Raw genomic sequence first — 19,506 nt, 5'->3', positions numbered from 1 at the left:
AGTGTCATGTGAGAAATGCCATCATAAAAAAGAAACATAGTGGAACCTCTGAAGCTGGTGAAGCTTTAGTTTGAGTTTTAAAGGAAGGGAGGAACCAGCTTAATGAAATGGGGATGATGGGCTTGCTGTAGTTTATGTGGAGAAAATAGCTATTTAATCATTAGTGGCAGACATATGGGATTGAACTAAAAGGATTGTAAAATTCAAAGCACGGATGAAAAAGGGTTAACATGGGCACTGGCACCCCCTCTGCCTTACTGACTGTGAACCTGAATTCTAAATATGGTAATTTCTTAGTCCTGAGTCCACAGGTTGAGAGTCCCACAGCCAGAAAGAGGTTCTGAGCCCACAGCCAGAAAGAGGTTCTGAGCCCACAGCCAGAAAGAGGACCCAGGTTTCTAGACTCTGGACTCAGAGCCCTTCCTAGGACTGTATCATTGGGTCAGTTTGAGAGTGCTACTTTAGGAGCTGAGGTAGTTTCCATGGGAATGGTGCCTTGAAAGTATTCTTTCCCTCAGAGGCTCTCAGAGCCGCCCAGCAGCTGGCCACAACAGCAAGATTCTGTGGGAAGGAATAGGATGGGCACAGTGTTCTCACTCCACCCCGACCAACTCCCCTAAGCTGATCGCCCTGAAAATAAAGTTCAGTGTTTGGCAAGATAGAAAGGGGCTGTGGTGGCAGCTCACCTGAAGAGCCCTAGTGCTAGCTTAGCATCTTTTCAGGTGGGATGGAGGGCCCTTCACAGAGCCCTCTTCCTGCACTCCTGTGGTACTGCGTTAGAGGAAGAGTTTTTTGTGAGTAGAAGGAAGTGAGTTCCCTGAGGAAAACTAAGGGGCTAAGAACATGTTGCACCCTTTTTTTTTTTTTTTAAATGTTACTTTAATCTACATAAACAAAGTATGTGTTCCTTTGAGAAGCAGTATCCAGAAACAAGGCAGTCTTTCAGTGATCGAGGTAGTGCCAGGGGTCTTTCAGCCCTTTACTGAGAGTTTGGTTTTTGTTTGTTTGTTTTTCTTTCTTTCTTTTTTTTTTTTTTTTTTTTACTTTCCCAGATTAGCCTGCTGAACTCCATTCATGAGAACTTCTCACAGTAAGTACTGTCAGTCCTCCTTTCTGTAAATTCCCGGTCACCCTGTACTTTGTGTTTGGCCCCTCTTGTATTGCCATAGTGTGATGGAGAAAGGTACATGCAAGACTTCACACTGTGTATGTGATTCTTACACTTTTACCCCTTCTGCTGACTGCATGTGTATCTTGGTTTATACTGTCCTTGAGTTCCTGCAAAAATACAATATCAGAATGAATTTTAGAAACACAAAGGATGAGCTTAAGAAAAAAGTTACCTTTCAAATAATTTGACTGTGCTTAGCTGCTATATATAATCTTTGTATATTAGTTTTTTATCTTGGTAAAATCAGGTTAATACCATCTATTCTTGAGTATATAGAGATGCTTTATTATTTAGATAATGAAATAATATCTATTTTTTTAAGGATTTTGACAATATTTTGGTACATTTTATTTTTAAGTTAATGTGCATCTTTTAAATTTGTTCAGATATGAATTTTTTCCTCCAAAAATTGGATGACAAGGCCCAGCAATACTCAAATAATACCAGCCTTTAGCATGTCCATTTGCACCCCCCGTCCCCCACCATCCAGGCAGCTCAGGGCTTGCTCCCTAGATAGTAGGCTTTCTTCTCTAGCAAAATCTCTGGCAGGTGACAGGGGACACATTAGTGACTTATGACCTTGTGACATTTCTAAGAATGGTGCTTTCATCTTTCTTTTCTGATAATTGAGAGAACCTGAAGTTTGAGTGTTTTTGTGAAGAGTTCTGCTCTGTCAGCCCATCCTTTGGAAATATTCTCAATTCTGTGTGTGCGTGTGTGTGAGCAGGTGTGTACACGCACTCTGATCCTCCTGGCATCCTTCCCTCTGCAGAGCTGAAGATGAAGAGGCATGTTTTAGGGCATCAGGGAATCCACTCGTTTAGCTGCTGCTTCTAGAAACAGGACCTCGTTTCCCAGCCCTGGTTTTAGGAAATTTCAGAAAGTCCACCAATCTTGAATAGTGTCTCTGAATCCTCAGATTTTTAAAAACAAAATGAAATTCATTTCTTAAGTACATGTCATAACTCAAAGTAAATAATGTTTTTGTTAATTTTAGTCACATTTTATTTTAAGAAATACGTATTTTTTTTTTTCTTTCTTTAAGAAAGTTGTAGGGAAAGTAGGAAAAAAAATGAAAGTTAATATTCACTTACAAGACCAGGCTAATTTCCATGCCTTCCTCAGAGATTTAGTATCCTGGGATCCTAGGAGCTCCCATGGGTCCACTGTGCCTTGCAAAGTCCCTGTTGCCTCTTGGGACATAATCTGTGTACAGAGCTGATTCCTTAGTGTCTCTGCCTTTCTCAGAATCCTGTGTACTAGTCACACCTCTGCTGGTTTTTCTTTCAGAGCCATGGCCTCCCCAGCTTCCCGGGACCAGTTTTTACGCCAGATGGAACAGATTGTAGAAGGAATTAAGCAAAGCAAAATGAAGGTCAGATAGCTTCTTTTCTGTAATGCATCCCAGGTTTCATAGTGGTGATGGGGAGGGTCCTGGGAAGAATAGGCCTCTTCTGGTTGTTCTCAAAGTGTGCTCTCAATCCTGTAGACACTTGTTTCTTGCAGAGGGGTTCCCCCATGCATCTGCCTCTGCAGTGGGCAGGGCCCATGGGGTGGTTCAGAGGCTGCTATTAGCAATAGCTCCCAGTCATTGAACACCTACTGTGTTAGTCCTCCTAAAAGCCTTCTTAAGTGAGTAGTACCCCCCTTTTACAGATGAGGAAACTGCCTTTTAACAGCAGATTTCCTCTTTTGCCAAGAATAACTTCCTTACTGGATCTTTGGTTCCTGACATGATGCCATTAGAGTCATTCCTTAGGAATCTGAGAATCTTGAGAGCATTTTAATTTTCAGGAATCTCCAATAAAAGAGTCAAATAATCGCTGAACTGAGTTCTGCTAAAGTGAGAGGAAATTGAGTCTTGAAAGTCAGAAGAAAAAAGAGAAGAACTGAAAAGAGGCATGGGATCACTAGAGGGAGCTTTGCAAAGAACTACTCAGTCTGGGAACAGCTTGGGGTTTTCTTCCCTTTGTGGTCTTGCAGGTGGGCCCTGTTTTGTCCATAGTAAGATGGATTCTCTCACTACTATAGATGAAGACAGACACGTAGCCGCAGTTTATCACCATTCTCGGATGAATCCTAAGATAGCTCTTGCTTTCAGTCCTGCTTAAATAAATGTATCACAGCAGAGTGGTCCTCAGACATGGCAGTTAAATTTTCCAAGGACCTAGGGTATCACCTATCGTGATCTTGGAGCCAAGTGCTCCGGTGAGTGATGCCAGAATGTAAACACGTGAAAGAAAGAATTGCCTGTAGATCCTGTCATCATAAAAAACCCACTTACAAAAGACAAACATTCACACTGCCTGTAATTTCACCTCACAAGAGATGAGCTAAGGGCAGATGCCATCCACATCCCTTTCTCTGTAGAAAAATATTAATGTCTGCATTAATGACTTCAATAAAATGGTTTCAAAGGAGGGGGGAAAAAGTACAAGCATGATTTCTTGGAAATGAGAGCAAACCTAAGTCAGCACTTGCCTGGTGCATGTACACTCACCCAAGGCAGGATAGGCTTTCCTGCAGAGAGCAAATGGCATCTCTTCTGGATGATCCTGGCATGTGAAGTAGACAGAGAACCTGGCTGACCAAAAGCCTGTGACAGCCCAGATCTCAGTGTGGTGGACAGTTTCTACCCTGCTGTTGCTTTTTCTGAGGAAGGTGCCCTTGATTGTAGTAAAGAGAAAGAGAAATTTGTGTGTGTGGCGGGGGAGGGGGGGGTCCCTTTGTCTTCCCCTTCCTGTTTATAGGAAGCTGCATTTCTGGAGGAAGAAATGGGTCTGACCCCTTCATTACCTCCACTCTCTCTGGGCTTCATGCTATTGGCACCTCAGTGCTGGCCAGTGAAGGAAGCTGCCGCTGTGTCTGCCTTCCCACTACGTGATGGGCACCAGGCAGGTGATTGAGACCCAAGGCAGAGTGGGCTTTCTCTCTTAGGTCTGCATCCCCAGTGGTTAATGTAGCACCTGCCCCGTGGTGGGCGCCCAACAACTGTTTGTTGAATGAGTGAATTCATTCAGTGTACTCTAAAAGCATTTCTCAAAGAGGGCTCCAGATAGGGTTTGAATATTGACTGGCACCCTGAATGGACTCAGTCAGTCTGCTTTGCACAACAGCACTCATTTGGATGGATGTGTTTTGTTGTGTTTGTTTAAAAAAAAATGAATGTGGCCCTCCCTGTGACATTGCCCTAATGGGTTCCTGCTACTGTAGATGTAGCAGGGGAGTCTTTCCCCCTAAGCATAGATTCCCCAGAACTAGCAGGTTCTGGTTGACACGTGATAGACCAGCATTGGGTACAAGTGATAGAATAGGTGTTTATGTTCCACTTAAGGGTTTCTGAGTAAAAAGGAGGTCACATATTAGTAGGCATTTTGACATTACCCACAGGAGGTAAGGTCTGTGGATCACTGGAATACTGTGGGGAGGTGCTTGGCAATAGCAATCTGGAGTTCCTGACCTAAGGTGTGAAGAGGTGATAAGTAAGGAGTAGGAATGGTATGAGTGGGCACCAGGATGCTGAGAAGAGTGTGAAAATGAGACTTTGACCAAAGAGTCAGCTCCTGATTCTGCAAGTGAGTGGGACTCTTACCATTTACCTCACACATTCTAGGATGTTAAATGTTAAGAAAAGCTGTCTTTATTGAGCAGCTACTCTGAACCAAATGTTCTTTCATTAACTTAACATTCATTATCACATATTCCTTGAAACAAAACCGATGATCTATGTGATATCCTTATTTTACAGCCAAGGGACCTGTCATCCAAAAAAGTAAAATAGCCTGTCCAAGGATACATTGTAAGTGGCAGAGAGAAGATTTGAACCCAGGCCCTCCTGGCATCAAGCTCATACCCTTACTAAGTTAACACCCTACCTCCCATAGTGGGTCCTGGATAAATTCATAATTGAATTCAAGTGTGTTGTCTGTACCACTAGGACATAATCTATCATGGCCAATTTTTTACTAAAATACAAAGCAGACAGGAGAGACCTAGGAGAGAAATGCCTGCTGTGCTAAGTAAGAGGAGAGACCTAGCTATGAGGTCCTAACCAGTCCAGCAGAAAATGTGTCTAGCAGGTTTGGGAAGTGGGGTCCAAGAGGAACAGCGGTGGGAGTGGTGGTGGGCTGGTGGGTCACTGTGGCAGGAACCATGAGCTGGGGCTAAAGTGTTGCTTTGCCCACCATGGATTTGTCACCCTACTTCCCCTGGGTGACAGAGCCACAAAGGATTACTCAGCCCATCTCTTCTGAGCAGTGAGAAGCCCCGAAGTGGTTAACTTCCCCAGAACCCTCAAGTGAGAGTCATCCATCCCTTCCTTGGGAAATTAACCCCGAATTGGGGTTCTCTTCCTGCATTTATTTTCCAGACCAGGAAGTTACAGGAAGAGAACATAGTGGGGGTATAGTTTAACAGTATAGGCTGGTAACTTTCAGTGAAACAAGTCGGATGACATTCCATTAGACAATTAAGTGATCCACCAACAAAAGCTTGATCTAGCAAACATTCCTTCTTAAAGCAATTTTCCAGTATCTTCACATATCAATCAGTAACCTGTCTGTCCTTGAGCCAGCAACCTTGCTGTGCCACAAATCTTTATCTTATACCAGAGACTTTACAGTCTGAGGAAGATTTCCTGTCCTTTGCAAGGTCAACACTTGAAACTGCAAGGATTTGGAAAACCAGGCCCCGTGAAGTACATTTGCTTTAAGAATCCTCTACACTAAAGATCCAGGCAGATAGTTTCAGGAAGTTTCTCGGCAGGGAGCAGGACTGGCTGCTAAACCAGGGATCTAAATGTATGAGAGCACTGGCCAGCGTCCTCAGAGGGAATGTTCACTTCTGGAAGACCTGGGCGCAAGGCAGATTACCACACTTGATTCTAAGCACAGGTATGTAGCAGGTATCCGTATACAGACTTGTGGGAAGAGGAAGACACAGAGTCCTGGGGCTCAGGAGGTAGATGCAAGGTCAAGGTTGGACCAGGCAAATAAAACCCCATGTGGGGTGGACTGTCCTCCAAACAATGTTGGGATAGGCCTTGGAGACACCAGGTTGTATTTCAACCATGTGGTCAACAGAGGTGCATGGTGTGAAGAGTGGAGAGAACTACTGAAGAAAGTACATCCAGTTTACCTGTAACCTGTGTTTATTAACCATAAAATCCCTTCCAAAGTAAAACTCAGAAATCATATTCAGGCATCAGTGAAGCCAGGGCAGAGCATCGCTCATGATTTCATTGAGCAAGCACTTGAGCACCTGCCATGAGCCACATTGATTTGGTACCATAATTCTTTCTGCCCTCATTTCCTGGCTGGCCAATTCCCTGAGTTTGTCTTCTGTAAATATAGCACATTCCACTCCCAGCTTTGCTAGATGTTACCTCCTCAGAAAGCCCTCCCTGGCCTTCAGTCTGAAGAGGCCCCTATCACCTCTCCCTGTTTCATTTTCTTTATAGTACTGATCACTGCTGGGAATTTTAGTATGTATCTGTTTGTTAGGGTGTTTGTTAGTATCAGTCCCTCTAGAATGTGCGCTCTGTGGGAGCAGTGGCTTTGCCTTGTTCACCACTTACCTTTAGGTACTCAGTGGGTGTTCAGTGTTGGTTGACTGAACAGGCTTTCAGGTACCTTAGAAAAGTCTCTTTAAATCAAAGTCTAGCCTCTATTTATGAGATCAGAATCCTGGGAACAATCTAAATTGTCTACCAGTAGAAAGACAGGTAAGTGAGCAATGATCAGAAATATTGTATAATTTTTTAAATTATAGAAAGTTTATAATAACATGGAGATACGTTAAATGAAAAGTAGATACACAGTTTTATTGTATGATCTCAGTTATTTAAATCAGGATTTCACAACCTCAACATAGTTAACAATTTGGGCCAGACATCTCTTCGCTGTGGGGGCTGTTCTGTGCACTGTAGTATGTTTAGCAGCATCCCTGGCTCCTACCCAGTGATAGCAGGAGACCTCCTCCTCACAGTTGTAACTGTCAAAACTGTGTCCAGACATTGCTATATCTCTGAAGAGTCAAATAGCCCCCAGTGGAGAATCACCAGACTGTTCATTGCGAAATTGTTTGTAGTGACAAAGAAAATGGGAACAGTTAATGCCCAATGATAGGAGAATTACTGAATAAATTATAGCATCTCCATGCAATCTCATGCAAATAAATCAACCTCAGAAATTATGTATGTAAGGAAAATACTGGAAGGAAGTCCATGAAAATGTTAATAATAGTTGCCTCTTGGATGTTGCCAGCAGCCCTTGGTCAGAACATTCCTTTTCATTACCATTTCCCAAAATGTTTCAACAGATGGAAAAGAAAAAGCAAGAGAACAAAATGCGAAGAGACCAGTTGAACGACCAGTATTTGGAACTGTTAGAAAAACAGAGGCTATACTTTAAGACTGTGAAGGAGTTCAAGGAGGTAAGAGGAAGGTTGGGCACGACATGTTAAGGCTAAGGTGAAATTTATGTTCACCTCAAGATGAGCCTTTAAAAACCAGGTCACTTTTTTGGTTTTCCTCTGATCTGTGATGAGAAATATCAAGTTGACGGTATGATCTGACAGTGAGGTGTCGCATCTAGGTAGTTGAAGATTGCATTATTCTATGGCTCATCTTAAATGTTCTAAAAGACATCACATCCTTATTTTCATCTTCCTAACACTTAGTAAACACATTAAATTGACATATAAAATAGTGCCATCAACCCACATCAAGGATCACCTGGAAACAGCACTTGTTACGGATTCAGACATAGAATCTTCCCTCCTACCAGTCTTAGGATTTGGAGGGACTTTGAGAACCCAGGTGTGAAGAGAGAGAACTATGAAGCGTGACAGGCTTGGGTTTGAATCCTACTTTTTACCACTTAGCAGCTGTGCTCTTTGGGCAGTGACCTAATCCCTCCAAACCTTAGTTTCCTCATTGGTGGGCTCTGTTGGGTCAGATGAGAGTTATAGCACATAGCACAGTGTCTAGCACCTACTAACACCCAACACTCAACTGAATTTTGTTTATCCCTGTTTTTTTCTCCTGCATTTGGGCAGGGTTACTTTCTTATTCCAGAAAGAAAAATGTCTGCCCTTTTCTTAAGAGATTTTTCCAAAAAGGAGACTTACTTTTTGTCATTTGCCAGGGTCTCATCAGTTTTATTTTCAAGAATTCCTTTCCCTTCCTAACCTAAATTTATGTGGTTTTTGTGAGTTTATATATTGTTGAAAATACAGAAGAGTTAAAGGTAGGTTGTATCCTGGTGTTTGGTCCACAAAATAAAAAATGTTATCTCCCCATGCCAATAATTTCATTCTTGTTTATTTTTTAAGACTTCTTTGTCCCTTTCTTCTGCATCTTTTTTGTCTTTTCTACTTCCCCTTCTCTTTTTTGTGATTTAACTTTTGGGAGCCACAACCCATGGGCATTTCAAAATTTCTTATCCTTTCAAATGTTCTTCCAGCTCCTACTCTGCCCCTGGGTATGTACCAGGTTGTGAAATAGACCTGGTCCCTCCCCTCAAGGAGCTTATGTTTTGGTGGGGAAGACATAAAAAGCTAAACAACAGAAATGAACAGAAACCCTAGTAAATAACAGTTTCAAACTTTGCCATGTGAGGGGACTAATTAGATGGGGTGGTCAGGGAAGGTCTCTGTAGGGTGAGTGGGGCTTGGCCATGGGGAGAGCAGGAGTGCTTCAGCCAGGGAGCAGCTTGTGTGAAGGCCCTGAGGCCGGGCTGCACAGGGAGAGTGACCCGGGAGAGCTGCTCCAGTCTAGGAGCCCTTTGTGGCTAGCAGAGGTTGGAGCTGAAGTTTGGGAAGGACCAGTGAGTGAGGTGGCCAGTAACAGACAGGAACCTGCTGCTCACCCTCTGGAGCTCTTTCTTCCCTGTAATCCATATAACTCACAAAGAAAAAAGGCCCAGAGGAGAAGAATTATATTTCAAACGCAGCTTGGACATACTAGCACTGCCCTTCTGACAGTATAGAAACAAAAAGCAAATAAGTTGAGGAGGATTAGTATAAGCTGTCAAAATCAAAGCAAATAAAAATGAAATGGAAAAGCTCATTCTTGCACTGCAGGCTGTCAGGGCTGAAGGCTTAAGATGACCTCTGAAGAAAAGTTTCTTCAGATGTGTTAAGCGTCAAGAGTCTCGTATTCCCACTATGCATGCGCACAGTTGCTCTCACATCACAGACAGCGTGATTCCTTCAGGGCCAGCAAAGACCCCCTAGGCTAGGTGCTTGCCCGTGCTTAAGTTTTCTTCACCCCAAAGCAAGTCAAAAAAAAACAAGAATGTTTTATTTTCTTACATACTTAATTTAAATATATTTCACCTTTTTAAAAATAACATTTTCTCTTTTCTCTTGTTTTGCTTTGTTTTTTTGGGGGGTGGTTAAAATTGCCTTTCTCTTATAAAATAATGGTGATGTTAGTCTTTTTTTTTTTTTTTTTTAAACATTTTACTTGGCAAAAATTTAAAATTGTCAACCATGTGTGTTAGTGTTCCAAGACCTTAAGCTTTCTCTCCCAAGCTCCTCTGAGGTAATTTGGAGCCATCACAGGTGCTGAGGAGGAGGTAGTGATGGAGGCTTACTTGTTAATCTCCAGTCTCTACCCTGTATCTTCAGCCAGGGTAATTCTGCTGTTTTTCTGTTTTTCATATTGCAGTTCCTAGTAAGATCTTGTTTGTAGTAGAAAAGCAGATTGAAAAGTTGGGCATTCATCCCAGGGTAGAATCTTCTTCCAGAATCCTCTCTGTTCTGCTGTTTTTATCTTCCTCTCCCCTACCTCCTTGGTCTCGTACTCCTGTATTCTGACTTTTCACTGTATCCTCGTTCCTAGCCCTTGTTCTGAGCAATAATTATTCTTTATATGAAGCACAATATTGTTGTCCAGAATATGGTCTTTGGCCATCTTAGCAGTTGTCTTTCTTGAGTTTGGCTTACCCCACATTAGTGGAGCACCAGTAATGCCCCATGGATATCGCTGAGGCACCAGGTTGTGCTCTCATCCAATTCCTAGCCGCCTCTGGTATCAGAACCTTTTTGATTGGAGACATTGAGTTTTTTCTAAAGTCCCATTGACTGCCTCACCCTAGGAGAGTTTGTTAATTATAAGTCTGCCAAGAAACAACACATACTCTGAAATCACCTTAATTGCAGCATCATATTAATTAATTGTATCTAAACCACAATTTTCACAAGGCTATGAAACTAAGATTTAAATTCTAACTTAGCACTGGTGAATGCAATGCCTACATTTTTATGAAGCTGGCTTTGGGTACAAAATCTTTTTTTTTTTTTTTTGTCTTTTTCCGTGTCCGGCAACGGATCGCAACCCTCAGTGTCACCCCCGTACTGGACCGGGACCGGCAACGGGATCGCAACCCTCGGTGTTGCCCCCGCGCCTCGCTCAGCCAGTGAGCGGGAACCGGTCTGTATGTGGGATCCGAACCCTCGGCGGGAGCGCCTCCGCACTTCCCAAGCAGCGCACTAGCACAGTGCGCCACCGGGCCGGCCCTGGGTACAAAATCTTGTGTGAACTGCGCTCACTGGTATGTACTGTATCTGGCACACAGTGTGCTGGATATAGTCTTCAGCAGGAAAGAGACAGAGGCAATGAGACATTTTCCCTTTTCTTCTAGAAAGAAATACCGAGAGGACCTTTTTTATATTTGCTTTGAAGAGAGACACAGTATCATTCTATAGTCTCCCAAAAGGCTTCTAGTAGAATGCATGAAATTTAATCAATGCTCACACACACCAGGTGACAGTGTAGGATATCTTTACTGAAAAATTCAAACATCATCTCAGTGTGGTGTGTGATACACAGAATTACCTGTGATTGGGGACTTTTTACAGCAGGAGGGTTTTGGTGCTTCCAGGTTGTTTTTGCCTCATTTAAAAGGTGAGGTAGAGTGATAATTGAAACTAACTTATTTATAGTTTTATATTTTTATTACGGAAATTTCCAAAAATATGCAAGAAGAGAGTATTATAACAATGTAATAGTATATCTGCCTGTTCTTGTTTCATCTCTTCCTCTCCATACTTTTTTTTTTTTAAGCTGGAGGTATTTTTCCCTAAAAAAATCTCAATTTGTTTTAAAAAGGAAAACTTTCTTCTTAATGTTTCTAGTAAAGCAAATGTAACCCAACATCACCTTATTTCTCTTCCCACCCCCAGGAAAAATTAACTGCTTCCCCACCCCAAATGTGCTCAGGAAGTGTCAGAGCACCTTGTTTCTGACAGTCTAACTGAAGACTCCATCCTTACTCTTGACCCAAGAGCCCAGCTATTCTCCAGCTCTCCAAGTGGAAGACAAGTCTAAATTCTATAGATGAACCAGAATTCATCTTAGTAAAACCAAGGTCTTTGCAGCCATGCTGCCGCAGCACTGCCAGAGAGAGCAAAGGGCCTCCAGAGATGGAAAAATTGACTTTGGGGGTCTTGGATACAGAGAGTTTAGAGGTGAAGGAAAGTTTTACTTGCACACTAAATGGATCTCCAGCAAATCACGGCTACTGGAGCCATGACATCTGCCAAGCCTGAGCCCTATAAGCTCTACTTCTCTAGGCCCTTCCCATTACCACTTTTACCTCCCAGTTTAGAAGCAGAGCTCCTTGTGACCTGGCCCAGGGAAGGGGCAGGAATTGTTGGAGGTTTGCTAGCAGACGGAGGTGTCCTGAGTTATCAAGGCCAGTGAGAGTGGGGGGTGGAGGGTGCAGCAAGAAGCTTTTGAAGAAGTGCAAAGGGAATATAATATGATGCAGAGGTGACTCATACCATCGGACATCAGATTCCATGGGCAGGGTATGGGGCTGGTGACCTCCCTCAAATATTTTCTTGGCACATGCCGTATATAGCTCACTCCTCATCCTATTTGACTGTATGACTCTCTTAAGGCTAAGGATATTCTTGGCATTCACTGTTGTGAGAGTAAGAGCTTCTCTAGTGTTGTGCCTGCTATGTAAACTAGGGCTGCCTTTTATCACTCCTTAGGCTGCTGTCTCTAAGGCCCTTCTCCCTTCCTCACTGTGGTCAGCCAAGACTGGCAGAGTGTCTGCTTTCTGCTTCTCTCTCCTTGAAGAGTTTAGAGACTTCATGAACTCTTTTGGAATTACAGTACCTAATCCTGTTGTCCTGTTCTCAGTCTGACAGCCCAGAAACTGAGCATCATTATAGCTATATTGGCATTGAAGTCAATAGGTCACCAGGAAGTATCACCATGATGGTGGCAGCATGCAGAGAGACCAGTTTAGTTGGTCAGAAGGTGTCTCCCATGGCACTGGAGGAAGGATGGTGAGACCTCTGGGCTTCGCGGGATGCTAGTGTAGTCACCACATCTCTCTACACTCACTCTTTCTGCTTTCCTCCAGGAGGGCCGCAAGAATGAAGTGCTGCTGTCCAAGGTGAAAGCCAAGGCCTCCTGAGTGTTCCCAATGATCATCGTATGTCCTTGATTTTTTTTTTTTTAATGCCATATATCAACTACAAGATCATGAAATGGTTTTGAAAGCACCAGTAGAGAGATGCAGGTGTAATGATTTCAACACCCTGGATGTTTTCTTTCTCCTCTTTGCTTTCATTTCATCTCTGTGTTGGCTGTTGATGGAATCAGACAGTGTAAACACTGTGGCTTGGATAACACCCATCACCCTATGAAGAAATGTGGGCAGTACTTGTTCTCTGTGTCCATCCAACTTTTATTTCTCCAGTAACATTGCACTCATGAAAGTACCTGTATTTGTAAGGACTCTCTGAATAAAGAAGAATTCTTTTGTTCAGCAAGTATCAATTGAACAACCACTGACAAGTAAGCATGGAGGGAGATCCAAAGAAGTGTAAAGCACAGTCCCTACTCCTCAGGATCCAGCAAGTAGTTCAGGGAGCAGGTATAGCCCACTTGACCCCAGAGCTTGGCTATCTGAGATTTTTTTCACTAACAAGGCTTTTAGCTGAATGATCAGTCCATGTGGGTGTTGGCCACTTGGGCCTTTAACCTGCCCATGGTGCCTTTTGTTCCTGTCTCCTTGAGGTGCCAGCCAGCAGGCTTGGATGGCATACATAACAGTTAGGGTAAAACCTCAGTGTCATTGGCTTAATCTTTATACACCACTTAAGTTTATGTCATCAGAAAAGAAAAAAAAATTGAAAATGGGCCTCATATTGAGGATGATTCAGTAAGAATTATATCTTTCCATGCCCTAGTTGTCATTTCTGTCACAGCCAACATGTGGATGGGTTTGTGTATGCCCCTCATTGAGGGCACATTTCATGAGCAGAGCAGATTACGGTCTCAACAAGAGAGACACACACACCACTTGCTGCAGTCAGGGCAGGCAGAAAGACAATGAGTAGGTACCACAGGGCATCAGGAGGAAGCACAGTGGGGTGTGCAGAGATCCAGGAAGACTTCATGGAGGAGGCAGCATTTGGCCTAGAAAGGGGAATAGGATGTTAATAGGTAGAGATAGGTGGGAAAGCTGTTTTAGAAGATACACATGATTAAAAACTCAAGAAGGTGCAGGAAAGTACAGGCATACATGGGAGAGGAGGGACAAGCTGGTCTCTGCAGGAGGCTGTACAGACAAATCTGCAAAGATGGACTGGACCAGCCTTTGGAGGGCCTCAAAGGGCAGCAGAGGAGTCATCTTTAGCCTCTGGAAAGAGCCATTCAGACCAAACATGGAGCTCCTTCTGCTCTGGCCCTCAGGAGTCTAGCAATTCAGTCATGTTCAGTAAACCCTGGTGTGAGGTTTGTGCTGCATTCTACATGCGCCTTGCACAAATACCAGTCAGCAGCTTTGGACCATAACATATAAAAGCTTAAACATGTCAGGCAAATTGGGCACCCAGCACAGTCATAGAAACATCATGTTCATTTTTAGCTCTCAAATGTATGTGATTAAGCAGGGCTGACATATACAGACTTAAAAAAAAAAAAAATCCTATTGTTAAATTAACGACAGCTATTGGTTTCTATGCCAGGACCAGCGAGGCCTGCATGATGAACTGGGCAGAGGCATCAGTGTCTGAACGGCACTCCCAGGTGCTGGGTGTACTTCCTGGGCCATGTGCAGCTCCACCTTGCTGGTCCCAGGGCTGTGGTAGTATGGGGATTTTGAAAGAGCTCAGTAAGGTTGAAACAAGTAATTGCAAAGGATCAGGTGGTGTTTAGAGGACAGAGGGAAGATGTTTAGGGAAACATCTTTGTTACCTTGTTAAGAACCTCATAGTCCGACCGCTGGCTAACTGAACTTTGTGAGCAGTATGGAGATTATTTGAATATTTGTCCAAAGGTGGTAGGGAGGCAGGAGCTGGTGACGTTCTGGGGTTACCTCTCTGTGTTGATGGGGAAAGTAAGGCATGACTAATTCAAAACAACCAATAATAATTTTTGAAAATGGAGGCATTTATTTTGGTCTGTGTTTCTCAAGAGTTTGGTTTTGGTGTAGAAGAAGTGTCAGTAGATATCTTTTTCCTTTTTTTAATAGACAAAGCCTATACAGATGATAAATTAGTTTCCGTTGCTTAACACACTTTGAGTTATACTGCAAAAGTCTTGAGGGTTCCATGTTTGCCACAAACAACCTGCATGTGGTTAGTGCCTTTGTGAGTGATTAGAACATTATGTGGGCTTGACAGTCAAAGACTTATAAGCCAAGAAGATGCCCCAAGGCCCCTGATCATTTTGGAAGCCCCCAGGGGTTGAGGAGGGAGTCCTCCCAGGCCACATCTTTTATGTGCCTAGACATAGTAAGGCATTGTATTCTAAGCCCACAGGCTTTTCCAGAGTTAAAAGGAAGGGGGAAACATCCATAAGTTACTTTTTTCAATGTGCGCCTCAGAAGGAATCCAGTTTTCCTAGGAAGCCGAAAGTTCTTCCTCCCAGTCAGAGCAGTGAGCTTGCTGACAGCACAGACTATTCCAGGCTGGTTGCCGGGTGCCCTGGATTCTCAGAGCCTTGGGTTGGGGCTCCCCTTCTTCCCTTCCTTGTGCTTCTCATGGAGTACATGGGGTTACTCTGGTTCAAACCAAAATCAGAGCTGCTGTGAGCAGGACAAGACTATGTTATCATGACGTATCGGGAGACACCTGGGACATTTGTTGTCATCATTCTTGGCCCTGCGTTCAGTCTCTCCTGGAAGACTGGAGTGAATTGGTACCACTTGGAGATATGGAGTGTCAGAGGACAGTTGCCAAAGTCACACATAAGGGGTGTGTTTTAACAGAGATGGCAAATTCCAAGTCTGTCAAGCATGAGTTCATGGGGAAATGTCCCCAACAACACTAGCCCATGGGACCTCCAGAAACCTTGAGCAGAGGATGGGGAAAGCCTTCAGCAGCCCTCTTCCTACCTCACGAAGTGCCATTCCCATGACCTCAGGGTTATAGCATTGACAGACCCCGGTCACGTCTGTAGTGACCAAAGCAGACCTGCCTGAAAGGGTGCTTTGGACAGTGAGCAGTGGCCTGTAACCTGTGCTGCCTGGATTTCTACTGCCTTGGGACAGTCTTGTCTTACCCACTCTGTAGGTGACTGATGATCAGTTTAAGAGGGAACTAAGCAATCTAGCAATAACTTTGGACAGATGCTTTGGCTGAGCCTTAGTCCCTCTTTCTGAAATGCAGAGAGTTGGATTGAAACATGCTTTGTGGAAGAACACTTTAAGGAAGTGCTCTATGATTTATTCACGGCCAGTGTAGGCCTCAAGGTAAAAGAACATCTTAACATAGAACAGTACAGTGAAGAGCCCAGTTGTCTGTGCCTGTGGTTGGGCATTACCAGGGGAAGCGCCTTGTTCGATGCATCTTGAGAATCCTCCATGCCCTCTGGTCCTTTTCACCCAGTCCAGGGCATTCCTTCTTACAGCACATGGTGATAGGCTGAAAGTGCTACATAAAAGTAATGTAAAGAGTGTCCGCTCTTCTCACAATAAATACTTATATGTTGTGTAAAAATATTAGGGATGATTTAAAATACCTGGTCTGCAGCATATCTGACAACATGGGAATAGTGCGGTTTCTCCACATCAGCCTTATGTCAGTTCCTCAGATGTGCCATAGCCATTGCCCTGCCGTCCCCTCCAAAATCTTGGGCAGTGGCTCTCCCTGACCACCTAATACACTTGCAACCTCATTAATGTCGTCTGCCAGCTCCAAACATGTTCTGTCCTTCCCCTGCTATCTGTATGGATGGCACATGTCATTGTGAATCTCTCTTAGTTCCTTGAGAGGTTTGTTGCCTGCCCTCCCTTCTGAAATGTAACAGCAACAAAAGTGGGGGCCTTGCCTGTCTTACTACAGTCTCCCCAGCATCTGGCTCAAGTTAGATGATCAGGAAATGCTAGCTGGATAAAATGGCTTCGCCATTTTGCAACTTGGCATCCCAGTATTATCAAAATTTAGATTTAACCTTTCCTCTAATTTGTGCTTAGTTTGAGAACAGGTTAACAGTTCTATTCAGCAATATTAGACGATCTGTCTTAGTTATAAGACATATAAATGCATTTGTTATACTCTCACCTTGAAGGCTGGGATAAAAAAAGGTGTCAGAGGTTTCAAACCTTTTACAGATGTGTTTTCTCCCTATATAAGGAAAAAAAGAGTGAGAGAAAGGGAGCACACTAATGTCAAAGATAAGATCATGAGTGTATTTTGGCTCAAAATGTGTCGTGAATCTAAAGGTAATTTAACTGGTAGAAATGTCTCAGCCATGTGAAACCAAGAAGTGGGGCAACATTGTAAGGCTGTGGGAAGAAGCACTCAGTTACGGTGTTGGCAGAGGTGTGAATTGTACAACATCCATGGAAGGCAGTGGGACAGTATCTGTCAAAAGTGCAAATGCACAAACCTTCTGAAGCAGCAATGCTACTTCTGAGAATTTTGCCTGTGTACAAGGATTTTTATTGGAACATTGTTTGTAATAGCAAAAAGTTGGAAAGTACCACCAATATCAGGCTAAATTATGCCAGTCCATACAATGGAATGTTTTGTAGGAATTTAAAAGAATGGAGCTGCTCTGTGTGTCCAGCCATGGAATGATCCCCAAGATGTATGGTTACATGGGGGGAAGAAAAGAAGCTGATAGTATACTAGTGTTTGTTTTAAAAAAGAGAAAAGGGATGAAGAAAAATGTGTCTGTAGATGTGTGCATGTGTGTGTGTATATATATGTATATAATATGTATACACACAGATAAATGTCTGTCACACGTGTCTGCTTGCATATGCCTAGAAAATCTCTGGGAGGACACACATCATCCTGGCGGTCTTGGTTGCCTCTGGGAACAGGGGTGGGAATTACTTTTCACTGTATACCTTTTGTACCTTTGAATTTTGTACCATGTACATGTATTATCTATTCAAAAATAAATAGTTTTTAAATTTTAATTTGGTTTACTTTTCTAAAGAAAAAAAAGAAAAAGACCCAAGGTGGAAGAAGATTCTGGTTCAGTAAATCTGCTTTCTTAAGGAAGATAAAACCCTTGAGTCAAAAGTAGTTAAACTCTCGGGCCAACCCCATGGCTCACTCTGGAGAGTGTGGCACTGGGAGCACAGCAGCACTCCCGCTGTGGGTTCAGATCCTATATAGGGATGGCCGGTGCGTTCACTGGCTGAACGCAGTGCGGGCGACACCAAGCCAAGGATTGCAATCCCCTTGCCGGTCACAAAAAAGAAAAAAAAAGGTAGTTAAACTCTCCTTTTTTCAGTTCTCATGGGCAATAGGCCAGTGTGACAGGGGCTGTTCTCTTCTGGTGGAACAGCTTTGAGGTGACGAAGCACTGAGAGGCTGGTTCTGCTCCTGCTGTATGAGTGTGTTGGGCTGCAGGGAGGGGGACAGAGGGGAATGGAATGGCTCAGCCCTGGCAGCAGACTGGGGCAGCTGCAGGGTTGCCTGCATCTCTTGAGAATCAGAGTGCAAGCCTGGTTTCTCTGATTTTGGGGGTGCAAAATATGGGGATGGTACTTCTGAGCTGCAGTCCAAGGGGAGCTGTTAACATCGTTTAGAAGCCATGCCCATCTTGTGTGGAAACCTGCTATGGGTGATCCTACCCCACTCCTCTTTCCTTATCAGGAGAACTCTGATTTTGTCCAACTCTGGGCTGGCAATGTGTCCAGCCCCAGGAGAGGAATCATGAGAGCTGTTCTAAAATAGTCATGAGAATCTCACTTCTGTTTGCCAAAAGTTGGTTTACAGATGGATGTCTGACCCATTTACAGATAGTAGGGTGAAGACTGCTAAGGATTCCTGGATATTTTCCTACTGATAATCAATGAAAGATACACAGAAGAGCTTCTGCCTTCCCTTCCTGTTTTTTCAAGTTGTCAAGGAAGGACAAGGTTTAAGCAACTTCAGCCATCTTGAGACCATGATGAAAGAATCCCAACACATGGAGCTTGGCAGAGTGAAAAGATGGAAAGAGCCTGGCTCCCTGAAGTCACGAAGAGCTTCTGAACTAACCTGTGGAGCACTTGCCTCCATCTGCTTGTTCCATGAGAAAAAACAAATCCCTGTTAACTTGTGCATTCAACCAACAAATATTTGAGTTTCTATTAGTGTCAGGCCCTGGGAATACAGCAGTGAACAAAGCAGACAGAAGAACTTGCCTTGCTAGAGCTACTTTCCAGTGGAGAAAACATACAAACAAGATAAATATGTAAATTATATCACATGTTGCCTCAACATGCTCATTAAAGCAACTAAGTGTCAGGAGTGTCTGGTTTGGTGGTGGTTTTGCAATTTTATATTGAGAAGTTAGGGCCAGGCCTCACTCACTGACTAGAGGGAGTGCATCGTATAGATACTGTGTGAAGAAAATTCCAGGCAGAGGGAATAGCAAGTATAAAGTCCCTGAGGTAGGAGCACACCTAACAGGTCAGTTTGAGGAATATTAAGGGACTTGTGTTGGGAAGCCATTGGAGGGTTTCAAAAAGAAAAGCGATGTGATCTGACTTTGTTTTAACATGCTGTCCCCTGGAGGCTTTGTTGACTACAGACTGCAAGGAGGCCAGGGCAGAAGCAGGAAGACCACTGTAATAATCTAGATGAAAATACAAGTGAAACAAAAGTTTTACAAGACAAAACTTACACTTTCAATACTACACTCTGATTTTTTTTTTTTCTGTTGTACTTTTTTTAAATGCTGAGTATTGAATTATTGGTTTTCATTCTTCATTCCACCATCACAGACACTTTTGTCATGGTGGGAGGAATGTCTTTCCCCACCCTTTGACTTTGGGGTTTTGCTTGTCCTGTGGGTTGTTGGCAGACTTGACATGAGTCTTGAAATTGTGTTTGTATGGTTGAGTTTACTCTCTTGTCCTTCT

The 19,506-nt window shown here is 43.4% G+C and overlaps 1 protein-coding gene across 2 annotated transcripts in view; it reads left to right on the top strand.

Annotated features, from left to right (window-relative positions):
- The window catches only part of CCDC93 (coiled-coil domain containing 93), a 95,915-nt gene extending 78,347 nt beyond the window's left edge, over positions 1–17,568 (top strand). For both annotated transcript variants that reach the window (XM_008586827.1, XM_008586826.1), the window contains exons 21-24: positions 1,053–1,090; positions 2,462–2,546; positions 7,490–7,603; positions 12,553–17,568. In XM_008586827.1, the coding sequence (XP_008585049.1) occupies positions 1,053–1,090; positions 2,462–2,546; positions 7,490–7,603; positions 12,553–12,606 (291 nt within the window). In that variant the 3' untranslated portion in view covers positions 12,607–17,568. The remainder of the gene's footprint in view (positions 1–1,052; positions 1,091–2,461; positions 2,547–7,489; positions 7,604–12,552) is intronic.
- Positions 17,569–19,506: the final 1,938 nt, after the last annotated feature.

Source organism: Galeopterus variegatus, unplaced genomic scaffold, assembly GCF_000696425.1.
Source record: "Galeopterus variegatus unplaced genomic scaffold, G_variegatus-3.0.2 Scaffold4140, whole genome shotgun sequence".
NCBI lineage: Eukaryota > Metazoa > Chordata > Mammalia > Dermoptera > Cynocephalidae > Galeopterus > Galeopterus variegatus.
This window is presented reverse-complemented; position numbering and strand designations above follow the sequence as displayed.